Below are 17,170 nucleotides of genomic sequence, written 5' to 3'. Positions count from 1 at the left end.
ATTTTTTTTTTCTAGGGGGAATCAAAATGCAAATTGCGTACAAAAAATTCCTTAAAAATATAGTTGCCATAGGTACTGTTTACAATTTTGTTGAAAGCACTTTACACACGATTCCATTATACTTTGGCACATTGTGAGTCTTTATGGACATTTACACTAATGATGATGCCAAATTACCAATACTTCTTAATGATGATATTGTATTAGTTAAAGATGTAGATGAGACTTTTGTTGCTTGGCCTTTATATCTTATTGAGTTTTTTGATAAGGTAATTGTGGAATTCACAATTTTTTATAATTTTCTAGATATAATTATAATTTTATGACTTCAGTTTTTTATTTTTACAGACTCAATGGAAAAAAAAATAAGAAAATGATTGAAGCATATAGTAATATCTCTAAGGAATCTAATGCCCTTTATAAGTAAAAAGTATATCTCATGGAGCTTCGAAAATGAAAAGGGCTAATAATTGCCGTGACGTTCTTTAGTCTCTTTTGCCAAGGCTTATTGCTAATGGCTAAATAATTGAAATAAAATTTGAAGAAATCTATTGTAATGATAGTTGAAAATATCTCAATAAAAATACCATTATGGAAATACTTAATCAAGAATGAGCCAATGTTTCTGATATCAATACATGAATAAGGTATTTGTTTCATAACGCTCTTTAATATTGATCATTTTTATCACCTGCTGTGATTTTTTTTAATATAATTTTTTGGTATTTATCAAGGTATTTGTACATTACCTTTTTGAAAGAGACGGAGAGAAAGAATAGATTCACATTTATTAGTCCTCACGACAATAGTCATGGGTCGATATTAAGTCATCTGAATAAGTAAATCTTGTAAAAGAAATGTTTACAAAAAAGATAGAAGTTGAAAAAAAAAATTATTCTTAATACCTTATAATATTGGGTAAGTATTTTATTTATTATTTCTTTTTTCTTGTGCTAGTTGCCTCAAATTTATTAAGACATAATCAAATTTAATTTTTTTTGGAAACATTGGTTATAAATAAAGAATTCTCTAAAATATATTAATGGAAAAAAATTATGGTATATTTATACTTTAAAGATTTTATTGAATTATTGAAAATAAATTTATTTCATTCATAAAATTAACATTACTTTTTGATAGTTTTTAGTTCCCTTTCCAACCAAATGAGGATGGTCGTGGATACTATATTATAAAATTCATGAAGGACATGGTCATTTTTGATCAAATTTTTGTCCCATTTGATATAGGAAAATTTAATTTCATTTGAGTTTGATTATTTTTTGTTATTTATGACATCTTATTTTAATATATTTTATAGTACTATGAGGATGCAAAGTGTTTAAAATATAGTGATAAGTAAATTTATGATCTAACTGAAAAATGGTCGTTCTCTGTTTTGGATTTAGTACGTTATAACATTGTTAATTGTTAAATAGTTTTATAAAATTGGAAACTATTGGAACTTTTTACTAGATAAAAAACTTAGATATATTAATATAGTTGTATAAACTTATTTGTTGTATTGCTATAAGATATGTTGTGTAGCACAGTTGAATTATATGTAAACTATTCTAAACTAGTTAAATTATATTGCTAGATCTCTTTTTTAAAGGAGAAAAATTTTGGGTACATAAAATTTTGAAAAAAATTATTTTTAAAAAATTTACATTAAGTGGTGTTTTTTCATGACAGAAATGCCACCTAATCTTAATTTTAATTAAAAAAATTTGAAGAGAGGTGGCATTTCTTAATAATAGAGATGCCACCTCTCTAACATTCAAATAAGTGGCATTTCAAATTTCCAAAAACACCACCTATATATAATAAAATTTAATAAAAAATTATAAATAAGAGGTGGCATTTCTAGGATGTTGAAATGCTACCTCTTTCAACATTAAAAATTTTTAAAAAATAAATAATAGAGGTGGCATTTTTTTTTAATGAAAGAGGTGGCATTTATACCATATAGAAATGTCATCTCTGTTAATCAAATTATGGAGAGCTGTGGTGTTTCAGCTAGTTGGAAATGCCATATCTCTGATTAAAAAAAAAAAAAAAACCCAAAGAGGTGATATTTGTCAAATAAAATGCCCTCATTCTTACATTAATCTTGTGGCATTTTATTAATTAGTGAAACACCATTAGAGATCTATTATAGCATTAAATCTTATAGAGTTTTATAATTGCTACGAAACTATAATTTTAAATGCCATCAAAGCCTAGTTCTATAGTAGTAAGAAAAAAATAAATAAATCTATAAAACTATGTCTTTTGTTGATCTTCATGCCCTTGGAGGTTTTGTGACTTTGTTAATGTATATATGATTTGCACAAATAAAAAACACCTTTCTCTTAGTTTTTATTATCAAAATATAAGACTCAGCACGTAACACTCCTTAAAGGAACATATAGGAGGAAAATTGTACTTTAACCCAAATTAATATGATCACAAATTGATGCTAAAAGTAAATGGTAAATTTCTTCTAACCAGTTAGGTTTCTTTTATACACAAGTTGAGAATTATACACTACAAGCTTTCTTAAATGACAAGAATGATCTCTATACCATTCATGCTATAATCCAAGTTAGTTAGTCACAATTAATTTTAACAAAAGGGTGCAAGCTAAGTGATAAATTTTTGAAGAAAGAGTTTATTTAACTAGTAAAAATGGAATGTGATTAAAAGACTAATGGCTAAAGGGAAAATTTGCCCAATTTTTTACTAGGTGGAACTAATATCCTTTACTTTTGATTGGTGCAATGTGATCACTCTGAAAGTTTCAAAAATGGAACAATTTTGCTCTAAAGTAATGTTTGACCAACGTTGATTGTTGAAAATTTTGACTAGGGTTAACGGGCAATTTTGTCCTCAAGTTTCTTTTGGAAAAAGCAAATTTGTCCTAAAAGTTATTCTTAAAGAGCAATTGTTATCCTAAACTTCTAATTGACACAATATTTTTGGGTCATCAACTTTCAAATCAAAAGAAGGATTGAGCAACTTTTTATAACCCAAAATCCAAAAAAGATTTTAGGTTGAATTACCTTGAATGCCTCTAAATCTGAATCCAAGCTAGTTTATGTTGGTCATGAATAAAACTAAACAAGTTTATATTTAAGCAAGTGCAAGTCAAGACCTGCTCATGGGAAAAATAAGTGCAAGTTTGAACTTGAAGAGAAAGCCTGTGGAGTGCTTGGAGTAGAGTTGATTTGATATTAAAAAAATCTCGAGTAAAACCTCAACTCAAAATCTTGAAATGAACCATTATAAAAAATGATAATGGGTTATTAGAATTTTCTTCTTATTTGAACATTGACAATCCAAAAAGATTGAATTAATAGAAAGTTTAAGATACAAATTTCTCTTTTAGAAAAAATTTTTGGGGCAAAATTGCTCTTCTAAAAAAAATTTTCAAGGAAAAATTGCTCTTGAACCCTAGTCAAAATTTTTAACTAATAGTCAACAATAATCAATCGTTACTATAGGATAAAATTGTACCAATTATGAAACTTTTAGGGTGATATTGCATCAATTAAAAGTTGAGAATATTAGTTACACCTGGCAAAAAACTTCCAATGCAAATTTTCTCTTTACCTAGAGATAAATGAGAAATATTTCTCAATCTGGGAAATGGAACAATAATGCAATTGGCTATATATTAAGAGTACCATTGTTGTTGCTTCAAGGAAGAAAGGAGCAAATTTGTTTCTGCTGCCTTGGCTATTGGGAGAAGAGAAAAGAAAAAATTACATTCAAGTCCCATAGGAGGAAGTTTATTACTAAGAGGTCCCATAAATTTTACAACATACTCTTAAGTCCTGCGCATTGACAATTTGATTAAAGGCATTAACATTTATAACTTACAATTATAAGTTATAAATGGCAGTTACCTAGTTGTCAATGCACAAAATTTGAAATTTAAAAATATTTTATGAAATTCATGAGACCTCTCGATAATAAACTTACTTCTGTGGGACTTGAATGTATTTTTTCTAAGAGAAAATGAGAGGAGAGCAAATGGAAAGAAGAAAAAAAGTAAAGAAGATGTAATTTTCTTTCCCTAGATTTGATTGGGCAGGGCAAAAGAAAAAGACAAGAGGAAAAATTATTAATTTTGTATGAATAATAATAAACTTATTATTTTTAAAAAATATTTATATTAAGTTTAATATTTTAACATATTATTTGTATAATTTTTACTATATATTATTTATTGAATAAAAATATGATTGTAAATTATTTTATTTGATGCTAGCCAAAAAATAGTATTTTGTCCAATTTTAGATTTTATTTCTTAAATTATTAAATATATAATAGTCTAAATTATAAAGTGGAGAGAAAATTAGGATAAAAATAGAGGGAAAATTTTGAAAATTGAGTTTTCACTTCAAAATCCCTCTATATTTAAAAAGAAAAGTTGGAGGTAAAAATATGTGGGACTCATAATTTTTTTTTTTTTCACTTTCCTCTCCCCCATTTTTCTCCTCTTAGCCAAGGAGGTAAAGAAAAAAAAAAAGACATTTTCTCCCTACTTTTCTCTCTCACATTTCTCTTTTCCTCTTACTTTTCTCTCCTGTTAAGTATAGTTTTAGTACTATTCTACTTGTGCTTGGACTAAATCAAAATTTTGAGTGTACAACTTCCGAAGGGGTTACTCTAACTTACACTCCCCCCCCCCCCCAAAAAAATCATAGTAACTTATATATATATATATATATATAAATTTATTCTAATAAGGATATCACAAATTTGGTTAGGCAAAACAAAAATCAACACACACACAAACACGCGTGCGCTCACACACAGAGTATTACTATACTGAAGTGACACCATTAATAGAAAATTGTGATCAATATTATAGTCTCGACTTCTATAAAACGCATCATGGGATGTCCCAACTAGACATCTGGTTCTTTGTCAAAAGTAGAAGAAAAAGGCATTTTCCTTCCCTTTCTCTAGAGAAAAATCAGGGAAAAACAATGATAAAAAAATATCATTTTTAAAAAATTTTCTTTCTTAATTTTTCCCCATTCCAAACAAAGCCTAAGTCTAGAAATAAAAAAAGTCTTTGAATGGCCTGATTGAAGAATATCTTCTGTCCTGAAGATATATTTGATATTATTGATCCCATTATCTTGGCATTTTAGGTTGATGATTTAATTTGTTAATTAGTGAGGCCAAACGTAATGCCTTTAACAAACAAAAAGTAATTAATGAAAGCAAGTTCCAGATGACAAGCTATTTTTTATATTTGGCTCAGAAAATTTTGAAAGTAGTCTTAGAGAGTAGGTGTAACAAAATCTTTACTATTGTTAATTGTAATAACAATAATAAGTCAACTATTTCAACTACTACTACAAATCTTGTTAATCATGGGAGAGGACTAAGCAATACATGAAGATATTTAAAGTGCTATTTTATTGGCTATTTTAATAAATTGCTATTTTACTGTACAAATTTATAATAAGGCTGCTAAATATCACCAAAGCACCATGCATTTCCATATATATATATATATATAGATATATATCTTATTACTGCATAAATTTATAATAAGGTTGCTAAATATCACGAAAGCACCATGCTTTTCCAAGATCAACATTTGAATTTTTAAGATTAGCATATTAATAAAATGAATTAATAATCATTCGCGTAATTGGTGTCATCATGCATGCAGTGATGCAGGCACTTAGATATATATATATATATATATATTGTTAAACGTGGGATGAGTTATGGTCGAATTACTGACTCATGAGTATCACATTTGTGAACCCCTTGTGTAACCTATTAGGTTAATTAGTATACATGAATTTGTATTAAGTTTAAAGAAAATACGTTTTTTAACAACATTAAAGAAAATATAATCAATACGAAGTTATATATGCATGTTAATTATGTGCTTAATGTCTTGCTATTAATTGATTATTGGTTATCTGAAGGTAAACACAGAAGAAGTTCGAGGGATACACATTGACAGAAAATAATGTTGCAGAAATTTGATTCAGAGTATGATTTGGTCACTTAGTAGAAATTTGGCCTCATATTCACATGTGTTTGCTAAAGATTAATGGCAATACTCTTCAGAAATACAACAAAACCGTTGTGCTTAATTTATAATAATAATATCAAAGAACTCCTTAACGTACACTCTTATAATAACTTGGAAATGCTTTAAGCTTGTAAAATCATTAATACTTTCCATATTTAAACTTTCGATAGTCACGTAGCTAGCTCAATGGAAAAACGCATTCACACTTGGTAAATATGAACTTTCATCAGAATATAATCAATAATGAGCATGCTTCTACCTTTCAATCATCAATAGTTATTCACTGAATAAACCGGCACAACTTTTAATGATATAGATATTATAATATATATATATATATAGAGAGAGAGAGAGAGAGAGAGAGAGAGAGAGCACAACACCTCGCAGTATAGCAAAAACCAACTATCCATGCCATTCTATAGCTCGTTTAATTAGCATATTGAGCAAAAGTCAATTAAGCTAATCCTAGTACGCAAAAAATACAGATCAGTCATAAGCCACAGATCCATTTGATAACTTTTGAGTTATGCCTGAGTATGTACTCTCACATTTAACAATACGGAAGTCATAGAAGAGCTATGGCATGTAAGATTTTTCAAGGAGAAGAAAAACAGAAAACACTGTCATAGAAAGAGAAGTTTTCCCAACGATTTAGCTCACATCAATTATCAGAAATTCATCATTTACCTATAAAGAAACCAATAAAAACCTAAGGAAGCTACTTGCTACTTCAGTTTTACAAACCACTGTGTAGTATTGCAGACCAGGAAATTTCTCAGAGCAAATACAGATGATGATCGGTTTTGATATATCAGAGCATGAAGATGGGAAGGAAAAAGAAATTAAAATGTTTCTCTATCCTAATGCAATATTCTTCTTCCTTCCATCATTATATGTAATAATCAAAGCAAGGTACGAAAATGGAACACACACACACACACACACACACACACACACACACACACAGAGAGAGAGAGAGAGAGAGGAAAATATGTACATAAACTCACCCAAGAAAAGTTTGCTAATCATCCAGTTCGAAAAGGATAAAGCTATCTAATGCCATAGTTGTAGCTCTCATCCAATCATAACCTGAACATATCTAAGAAGAGAAACTTGCAATTTTCCTTCTCAGCTCAGGTAGATCTACACTATTGGAACTGTTAACCTGTATAGATCAAGCACTATATAATTAACTAGAGTAAAATTAGCTTAAATGAAATATATAAACTAAGAATAATGCATATTAATTACCTCGCAGTGGACACTATGAAGTATTCTACCATTGACTTGGCTAGAGAGACAAGTAACAACTTCAAGTCCTTGTTCAAGCACTAATTCCAGAAACTTTGAAAGGAGGAACCTTTCATCTTCCAAGTACCTGATAATTTCGATTCCCACAGCACCATTATTATTCTCATGAACAGTGAAGCTTATCGATTTCTGTTGGCCCTCATCAGGGGTTTCCAAGTTAGAAGAAGAATTATCTGAGTACTGTCTCTTCAATTCATCTCTCTTGGCGCCAAGTTCTTTAATGTTCTTCTGTAGATGCTTTATATAACTCACAGCCTCATTCATGTGATCTGATATCGATCGCTTTCCCTGAAAAAACCCCGTCACACTAATTAATCGCATGAGAGGGGGAAAAAAAAAAAACCTTCCTTTACACCGATGGGGTTGTCTTGGGAAAAAAATTATAAATGATCAGAAGAAACAAGAAGGAGAGAGAAGGTATGTTGTTCACCTTGATGTACTCAAGAGGAAGAAGGGATCTGAGAGAAGCATAAAGAGAAGCCATTTCTTGCCTCCTTTGCCTCTCAATCTCTCTGTGAATCATCTTTTTCTTCTTGTACCCGTTAGGATTGTTATTATTCTTATTGCTGGTGACTTGAGAAAGTATGTTCCCTGTTGAGGTGTTGGCTATTTTTCTATCATCCAGAATCGGATCTTGTGAGATCTTACTTTGTTGGTGCTGAGAATCGGGACTCATGGAAAATTGGATCACCAGCTCATTGCCTCGCTGTAAAGGAAACATGATGATGATGATCTGCTCAATGATATTGTACAGAACCTTAAAATTATTCTCGAATTTGACTGTCTATGGATTGGGAAACTTAAGGCTTATAGCTTAGAGGCTAGAGAGAAGCTAGATGATGCATTTTAAGGGTTTATATAAATGCTAATATATTAATCCTAATCTCCTATGAGGTAACCTAATTATTATGTGACAAAGATCTCTATTCGCATATCCTCGAAGGGGATTATTTTACATTGTAATTATTGAATCACTACTGTTCATTTCTGCAACCAGACGCCACCTGTTTATGTTCGCATCAATAAACCACTTACGACTCAAATTAAGTATTGTTTTCTTTAAACAAACATTAAAAGAGAGGGATTTTAATTAAGCACGTGTGGGTGAGATTGGGGGAAATATTGTTTAACTCTCCACAGTAGTTTGAAGAAAAATATCAACTGATCTCATTCTAGTAATTGGTTCATGGGTCAAATGCCAATTTGCCTTTCATCAATTCTTTTTTTTTTTTTAAATGTTAGGTGCGGTCCGCACTCTCAAGTTAAGAGTGGTGAAATGTTGCCACACAATTATTGAAAATAAATTAATGTCGCTGCTTCATTAAACATTTATTAATTTAATGTAATTATTAGATGATCTAACGCATTTTAGAGAAGTATCTAGACAATTATAAAGAAAAAATTTATAAAAACATTAATATTGATTAAGTTCTTTGATTTACAAACAGATTGTAATAGACTAATGTCATTTTTCACTTATATAAAAGACTAAAATACTATTTTAACCAATTACTTTGACCACCTATTGGGTGATTATGAGATTACCAATGGAGGAAACATGGGTAAGTAATTAAAATTTTTTATGTTTATTTTAAAATTTTTTAATAAATTATCAATACTTTAATATTTAATAATTTAATTAAATATTTTTATTTATAAATATTTCTCCAAAATTTCTAAATAATCTTTTAAAAATTATCAACTAAACTATAGTTTTGTAAATTTATAGGTAAATGTGTTTTACACTAATTGATATATCTAAAAATTATAAATCTTTCAAAAAATCATATATTTACAAAGTTTGACTAGGAAATATTACATATTTATTTTTTTAATAAGATATTATTAAAAATTTTACATTTTCAATTATTTATCCGTATTAATGTTTGTCATCATTGGTGATCCTATAAATAACAGGTCAAATTGGTTAGTTAAAGTAACATTTTAATCTTTTATATGAGTAATAAGAAATAAAATTATTATACTTGCAGGAGTCGTTTATAATTGAAAGGACTTAATCCATATTTTGTTATAAAGTTATTTTCTAAGTATTTCTCAATAAGTTTTTAAATAAATTAACGGTTAAATTAACATATATTTAAAAGACGGGCAACATTGTTTCGTTTTGTAATAAATGAAGGACAACATTGTGCTATATATCCTCAACTTAAACGTGAACAACACATCTTAAAAAGAAATTTAAGACAAATGTAACATTTACCACATTCGTAAACTTAATTAGTTTTATTTTTGCCTAACAATTAGTAAGGATTAGGGTTACACAAAATGAGAATTTGGTACGATATTTTTTATTAAAAATATTAGTCAAAAGTTGAGGCTGATTATATTTAGCTTTACTGACTTCCTCTAACAAAGAAACTATCCGGAGTTGACTATGCTTGAGAAATCATTAAGAGAATCAAACAAAAGTCCCATAGAAAAATTTTAATTACAAAACATCCTATAAAATGTAAAACTAACTCTAAAATCCCATAAGTTTTAATGGTAAAAAGGTTTGTCAATGGCTAGTTAATTGTCCTCAGGACAACACCATTCCCTAACTTGAAAGAGGTTTCAGATTGAAATCTAATATTGACATATTTATAAGCATGCATGTGCGTGTCTTCTTTTTCTACAGTGAAGGGCTAAATTAGAGATAAAAATTTAAACAAATGATTTAAAAAAAAAAGTCTTGTAATGCATTAAACAAAATGTCCTCAATTAAAAAATACAAAAAAAAAAATCTAATTCTATGATTGTTGGCGCTAGTCACCAGTCAACCGGCAAACAATTATGATGGCTGTAGCCAATTGGAAGTAGTAGTGGCATTAGTGCTTCAGCGGCTGGCCATTGAACAGCAACAACAACCACTGGAGGAGACTTTTTTATTGTTTTTAAATAAGGATATTTTGGTAAATTCAAAATAACATTTATTTGAAATTAAAATCTATGAAATTTAGTTCACCTAAAAAAAACTCTATGAAATTTTGGAGTTATTGTTATACCTAGCAAGATATTTTAATAATTAGATTGGAAGAATGACAATAAAATCCTTTTCAATTATATAAATCATAATTTGGTCACTCAAAATATCATAGTTCTAATGATGTTTTTAAAAATCTCTATATCAATAAATTTTAAAGTGAAAAGATGATTTTACTCTTCTTAAAATAACAAGCTTCAATCATAATTTTTGTTCTATAAATCGCAAGAGATAAATAAAAAATTATAATTTGTCAAATGTAATTTATATTGTTAAAAAATAAGCCCCAGTCACAAGGAGTGGGTTTCTCTCTTTTACTTTTTTCCTCCATTGCTTCTCTATTGCAAATTTAAACTGTTTAAATTAAATATATATTTTTAAAATTATCAAATCAAAATTTTTAAATTCAATTTAATGGTCCATATATGCATTTCTCTCTCCTTTGCAGAGGAGGAAATCCAACTCCTAATAATAACTTTTATTTGAAAATTAATAACTTTTGTTCTATGAATCGCAAGAGTTGAATAAAAAATTATAATTTATTCAGTATAATTTTTATTATTAAAAAATAAGTTCTCAAAATAATAAATTTCACTCACATCTTTTGTTTAAAGAATTATAACTTTTATTTTAAAGAATCGTAAGAATTCAAAAAGAAATTATAATTTGTCATTAAAAGTAAAATGATATTTTTAATTTAAAATTTATTGATGAAGAAGTCTTTGAAGACTTTACTAAAATTGTTACATTTTAAGGGATCAGAGTATTATTTATATAATTTATAAAAATTTATCATCATTTTTTGAATTAGAATTGTTCTCTCGGACCTCTTTATGTGATTTTCTCAAATCATTTGGGTGTTTGGTTTTGGCGTGTGTGGCTTTTAATTTAGGGAGAATGAGAGATAAATTCTTTTGAAAAAGTAAAATAATAATTTAACCTTATAAAATATGACAATGGTAATGAGGTCTGAATAAACTTTTTTATGATGAAATTTATGTATGAAATCATATTAGCACCTCTTTGTAACTAATTTTATATAGTTTGTAAGTTATGTATAAATATTTACAAGTTTAGTTTTACTAATGATTAAAACAAATTAGGAAATTGCAACTTCCTATTTGTAATTTTTTTTCAATTAGTAAAGTTCAACTAATTTTATATGATTTATATGTTTGATATTTACTAATAATTAAAATAATTTAAAAAATTGCAACCTTTTATTAGTAAAACCAATTAATTTTGGGTCGTTTATAAATTTAATATAAATATTTGAAAATTAAATAATGAGTAAAACGGTTTAAACTATAAAAAATTATTAAAGTAATTTTACATATAAATTTAACTTTAAAAAATCTATTAAAATCTATGTGTCATTGTTATATTTTAAAGGGCTAAAATATCACTTAGAGAGATTTATTTGTCATGGCCGTCAAAATGAACGATTAACTAATAAAAAAATTGGACAAAATTATTGAGACCCACGTGCTAAGCATGTCAGAGATATACATTCTTCCGTGCCATTTTCCCTATCATTGATTTTTACTATCTGCAAGTTATTAAATTGATTTGATATAATTAATTAAATATTTGGTGCCAGTGATCCCCAGCGAAGGTGCAAGAAATAACAAAACAAATAAATAAGCAATGGAAATTGCTTTGAGGGCATAATCATATAAACATACATTTACTTTTATATTATTTACAGTCGCTTCTGTGGTCAGCTTATCTATCCAATTCTTAAAATATTAGGATAATCCAGCTCCTTGATGGGACCATTAATTATTTTCATGGATTAAATTCCAATCAAATTGGATTTTCTGTAGATACTGATGTGATCAATCTACATTAAATTATTTGGTAGACTCGCGTTTTAGCATTTTCGGCCTGCCTAATATGAGTTGGTATTTGGTATACCATATAAATAAAACAATATTATCTGAAAATTTCAACATCTCAACTAATTAGACAGTACGAAGTTATTGCCAAGGTTTAATTTTCATTATATTGCAACGTGCACTAATTAATGTTTTCATTGTTAGGTGCATTTCGGTTCTATCTTCAATTACGAGATATTATTGACTTATTTGCAGGAGTATATAACGTAACACCAACAAATTAAGACTAATTTTAATTTTCTTGCTTGTTTTAATTGAGTAATTTTATCTGAATTTTTTAACATATTTTTGTCGACTTTTATGAATGCGTTTCAATGCGACCGACAATAGATACTGTATCCTGAAACAATTTATTTTTGAAGCGATTTGGTTTGAACTGATGATTATATTTTATATGTCCCACGTTTAATATATAAATTGGCTATATAATCTTATGATAAATCTGCTTTCACTCTCGTTGATTTCAATAGTGCTCATAAATTCAAATTAGCTATAAACTTAATTAAACTCTTGAATTAACTTTTCAAACTTACCATTTTTATTTTTAATTTCTAGCTACTCATTCATAAACTTGAATCATGCAAACTCATTTAAACTTGTTTAACTCATCAATTTTTTTCACTAAATTGAATGAATTTAAGTACATACTATGTAGAACTTAGTTTATAATAGTGATAGGACTCAATTCAAAGAAAAATAAAATTTTAAGAGTAATATTAATAAAAAATAAAATAAGAAATACCAATAATAAATTATCCTATTTTAAAATTTTTATGTTGAGTGAGTATGATAATCTATTAATATAAATAGATTTAATTTTAATAATTTATATTTAAATTAAATTATAATTATATTTTATACTTTAATTATTTACTTTTATATTTTTAATGGTTATTTATTATTAAAAGTAAACTCTTAAGAATTTAAGATTTGATTTTACATTCTGAATTTATTTAAATTCTTAACTTTAACAACCTTGTGTAGGCTGTTAACATATTTCCCTAAGGATATAAAGAAATAAAAAAAAATCTCAGTGCCATTATCATTACAATTTTAATTTGATCATTAACGAGAACTACGATGACGAGATTTAGACATCTCTAATGAATCACTGAATGTCAAGAAAAGAGAACAACATGGAAGGGTGCATACGGCATGATTGATCAGCATTAACTCGTTCTGATTATGTGGCAAAGTTTTAAAACTTTATTTAATCTTAAATGTGGGGGCAAAGATATAGTAGTCAAACTTTTCCAAACTTATCCCTCATTAATTTTAAGGCTAAAATACATATAATCTTTTTGAACTTTAAAACAGTTACATATAACCCCCCTCATTTTTAAAAATTTAAAATTAATTCTCTAATTTTTAATTTTATTTTTCAAAACCCTTTATTACTAATTATGTTATTTTTTTCATGAGGGTTAAAATGTCATTCAACTAAAAAAATTTTATAATAAATTTTTAATATTTTTTGAATAGTTGAGACATTGATAAAAAAAATGTTATTATCATTGTATAAAATTTTAAATATTTATGTTTATATTAGTTTATTGATGTTTTTTTTATTATCAATGGTGCATGATTTTATTATTTTAAAAGATATATTTTTATTTATTTTTTATGTTAGATTAATGTAATACACATGGTTAAAATATTTAAAATATTTTAAATTTTAAAGTTTAAATTTTAAATATTTAAATATATGTAAATTTTAAAATTTTATACAGTGATAATAATATTTTTTTATTATCAATGCCTCAACTATCTAAAAAATATAAGAAATTTATAACAAATAGTTATACAATGTACTCCATCCGTTCAAAAATGTAAGGCATTTTTAACTAAATTTTACCCCTTAATGAAATAGCTACCTACTTTTCAACTAACTCTATTTTTTTATAATTATCTCTATTAAATACTCTACAATAAATATAAAGTTATTATCAATAGGGGCACTTTTGAAAAAAAAGACAATAATTACACCTCAAAAGACTAAAAATATTTTATATTTTTTAATATCCAACTCCTAAAAAAATACTTTATATTTTTGAATGGATGGAGTAATATTTTTGTTTAATAAGATTTTTTAATTGAATGACATTTTAACCTTCATGAAAAAATAATATAATTAAAAGTAAGGGGTTTTGAAAAACAAAATTAAAGTTTAAGAGGTTTAATTTTAAATTTTTAAAGATGAGGGGAGTTATATGCAACTGTCTTAAAGTTTAAAGAAGTTTTATGCATTTTAACCTAATTTTAATAAATTGATGGCATGCTTTTAATTTTTATAAATATGGTCATTGTTTTCAAATTCTCTAGTTGACTCTCAAAATTTATTATTTTTATATTTTTAATTCATAAAATTATGGCAATTCTCTCATAAACTCAAATCCAAGTGTCAGCGCGAGTGCGACGACCAAGTGAATTAAGTTTTAATGAATATATTTTGCAAAGTAATAATGTAGTTAATTACTAAGTGAGTACATAGCGGGACCTTAATTATTGTGAAGCATAATATAAGCAAAAAGTTTAGATGCCATAAATTCTTGAACCTGTGAGACAGTGAAGAGGGTGGGAGACAACATTAAAGAGGACAGCCAGGTTCTGAGAACCCTCAAAGATCACAAACCCTAACCAACGTATCTTCTTCTGTACTTTCTAATCTTCATTGTCACACTCTAATGAGTCTGTGTGTGTATCTTATATAATAATATAAACAATATTTAAAGGCATCGATCAAGAGTACATATCTATACATATAATTAAGTTTTCCTTTTGCTCAAGAGCTATGAGCTGTCTTTGTGATGTTGGCCCTTTCAAAAGTTGAGTGGTCATAGTTGTTTTATGTGCTTTCGAATATTTATACTTTAATTTGTTTATTCCTGAGGGTTGTTAGTAACACTATATGACTAAACTAATTAGGAGAGTACAAGTCATAATAACTTATACACCTAGGAAGCCATCCCTTAATATATGTTTACATAGTTATATATATAAATATATTATTGGTTGAGTGCCTTCTGCTTCATGCAATGATAGCTTCACTTTCACTGCCACGGATCCTTTACTCTGGATTCCATGATGTGATAACTAAGTTATGTCTTCATCAGGACACATTTTTATTTGTGGCTTCAAAACCCTATTTTTTTTTTGTATAAATTTCTGGAAAAAAAAGTAATTAACGTAATTCTTCAAGGTAGCACTAGTAGTCCTCTCGATTTTAGATAGAAAAATAACATTAGTGTTTTTCTCAATAAACTATGACCATTCAATAAAATTACATGTAACATCCAGAATTTAACTTAGGCTTGATTAACGTAAATAAGAATAAATTAGAAATAATTTGGAGGGTTGATTAAGTTAGGAATAATTTAAGGATGACTAATAATGAGTTTTGTTAGACATGCCAACGGCCTTGGTAATCGGGTTAGAGAATGAATTGGGCCATTTAGTCTCAAATTGAGGGGAGAAATTTTAGAGTAAAACATACAATTCATGCATTTTACAAATCTCACAATTTATATATCAAAAGGCATATATAAAGATTTGAGTTCCTAGTTACTTCAACCCTTGGTTTAGGAATCAAGTTTACTCATGGAAAGCACAATTGAGCCTCCTCCTTGTTCAACCAAGAGGGATCCATCTATAATCCAACATTGTGACACCCTGACTCTACTAACAAAAAAATTTAACCAAATATTATGGTAATAAAAAGATTTAAACCAATAAAAATAGTTACTATAGTATAAAAGTTTAAAATCAATTCTCAATTTTTTTTTAAAAAAAGATAACCATGGTAGAAGAGAATTAACCTAAGTTTCAGAGAGCTATCATGGTAATAAAAATTTGTTTAATAAACAAATACTTAAAAAACTAACTTTGATGGAAGGGGATTAAATTAGTTAAAAATAGCTACCAAAGTTATAAAAGTTTAAGGTTAATATTTCTTTTTCATAAAGCATATATAAGCTTATCAAAGGCTATAGATACACGTGTCACATCCCACAACAAATAAAAAATTTATTTCTCAGTAAAATTGTAACGTCTTGAAAATTAATTCTCTAATTAATTAGGAAATTTTAAGCATAATTGAGTTTGAGGATAATTAAAGAGGGCTAATGGGCTTATTAAGTTTTGCCTACAGTTTGGCCATCGCTACAATGAAAAGGGCTATGCTATAAAATCCTAAATTTTATTTAAGCATTTAATTGCGGAAGTGGCGGATAATTGGGAGAATTTAATTTGATGAATTATTTTTAAATAAGAAAATATGGTTACTTAAGGATTTAATTGAGGAAATGTGCATATTTGAGGATTTAATTGAAGACATACGTATTTTAAGGATTTAATTGAGGATTTATGTTGATTGAGGTTCATGGATGTTAATTATTGCTCTTAATTGTAGTTTAAATTGGGCCTAAGATAACATACTTAGGTTATTTTGGGTTCAAAATAGGTATTAAACCAATTTCGACCCAAATTATTAGGTCAAGTGAGATTTTCTATCATTGTACCATATATCGTAGCTCATGATGTACTTTCAGCACTTATTATTTTACCTCAAAAACCAGGCAAAAGGAGGAGGGTTGGGTGAGGTTACATGCAAAATTTTATTACTTTGCTAGGGTTTAGTTAGGAGCCATTATTGTGCATGAATTTAAGCTTAAAAAACCTTAAGATAATCACCCTTACCCCTTCCCTAACCTCCTCTCTTCATTTTTAAGGTAGATATCTTCATAGGTGTTGTTTGAGTTTTGTCTTTTTATGCTGACCAGCCCCTTGGTTCAAATTTTATGGATGTTTTGAGGTTAAATAAATATAATTTAAATTGTTTTAAAGGTGTTTGAGGAAATGGGATAGATTAATCTAAAAAGCCTAGACTAAGAGGATGATGATTTGTGATAATTTGAGTGTTTAGAAGTTAAA

At 27.5% G+C, this 17,170-nt stretch overlaps 1 protein-coding gene across 1 annotated transcript; it reads right to left on the bottom strand.

The window, feature by feature from the left end:
• Positions 1-6,436: 6,436 nt before the first annotated feature.
• On the bottom strand, positions 6,437-8,204 carry LOC129292787 (transcription factor bHLH118-like). The gene is made up of 3 exons (XM_054930436.1): positions 7,791-8,204; positions 7,301-7,648; positions 6,437-7,214 (listed from the first exon to the last, which is right to left on the bottom strand). Exons 1-3 carry the CDS (start codon positions 8,079-8,081, stop codon positions 7,149-7,151), a joined length of 705 nt encoding a protein of 234 aa, XP_054786411.1. The 5' UTR covers positions 8,082-8,204; the 3' UTR covers positions 6,437-7,148.
• Positions 8,205-17,170: the final 8,966 nt, after the last annotated feature.

The sequence above is a fragment of the Prosopis cineraria genome, unplaced genomic scaffold, assembly GCF_029017545.1.
Source record: "Prosopis cineraria cultivar Desert tree isolate PC_DT_omini unplaced genomic scaffold, ASM2901754v1 PC1, whole genome shotgun sequence".
Taxonomy (NCBI): Eukaryota; Viridiplantae; Streptophyta; class Magnoliopsida; order Fabales; family Fabaceae; genus Prosopis; species Prosopis cineraria.
Note: the sequence above shows the minus strand (reverse complement) of the source record. Positions and strands in the feature narration are given on the sequence as shown.

Excerpts from the sequence above, each read along its gene's own strand:
- LOC129292787 (XM_054930436.1), bottom strand. The coding sequence starts at position 8,081 with ATGTTTCCTTTACAGCGAGGCAATGAGCTGGTGATCCAATTTTCCATG. Across the intron at positions 7,649-7,790 it reads TTCCTCTTGAGTACATCAAG|GGAAAGCGATCGATATCAGA; the intron begins GTGAACAACATA and ends GGGTTTTTTCAG. Across the intron at positions 7,215-7,300 it reads TTCATAGTGTCCACTGCGAG|GTTAACAGTTCCAATAGTGT; the intron begins GTAATTAATATG and ends TGATCTATACAG.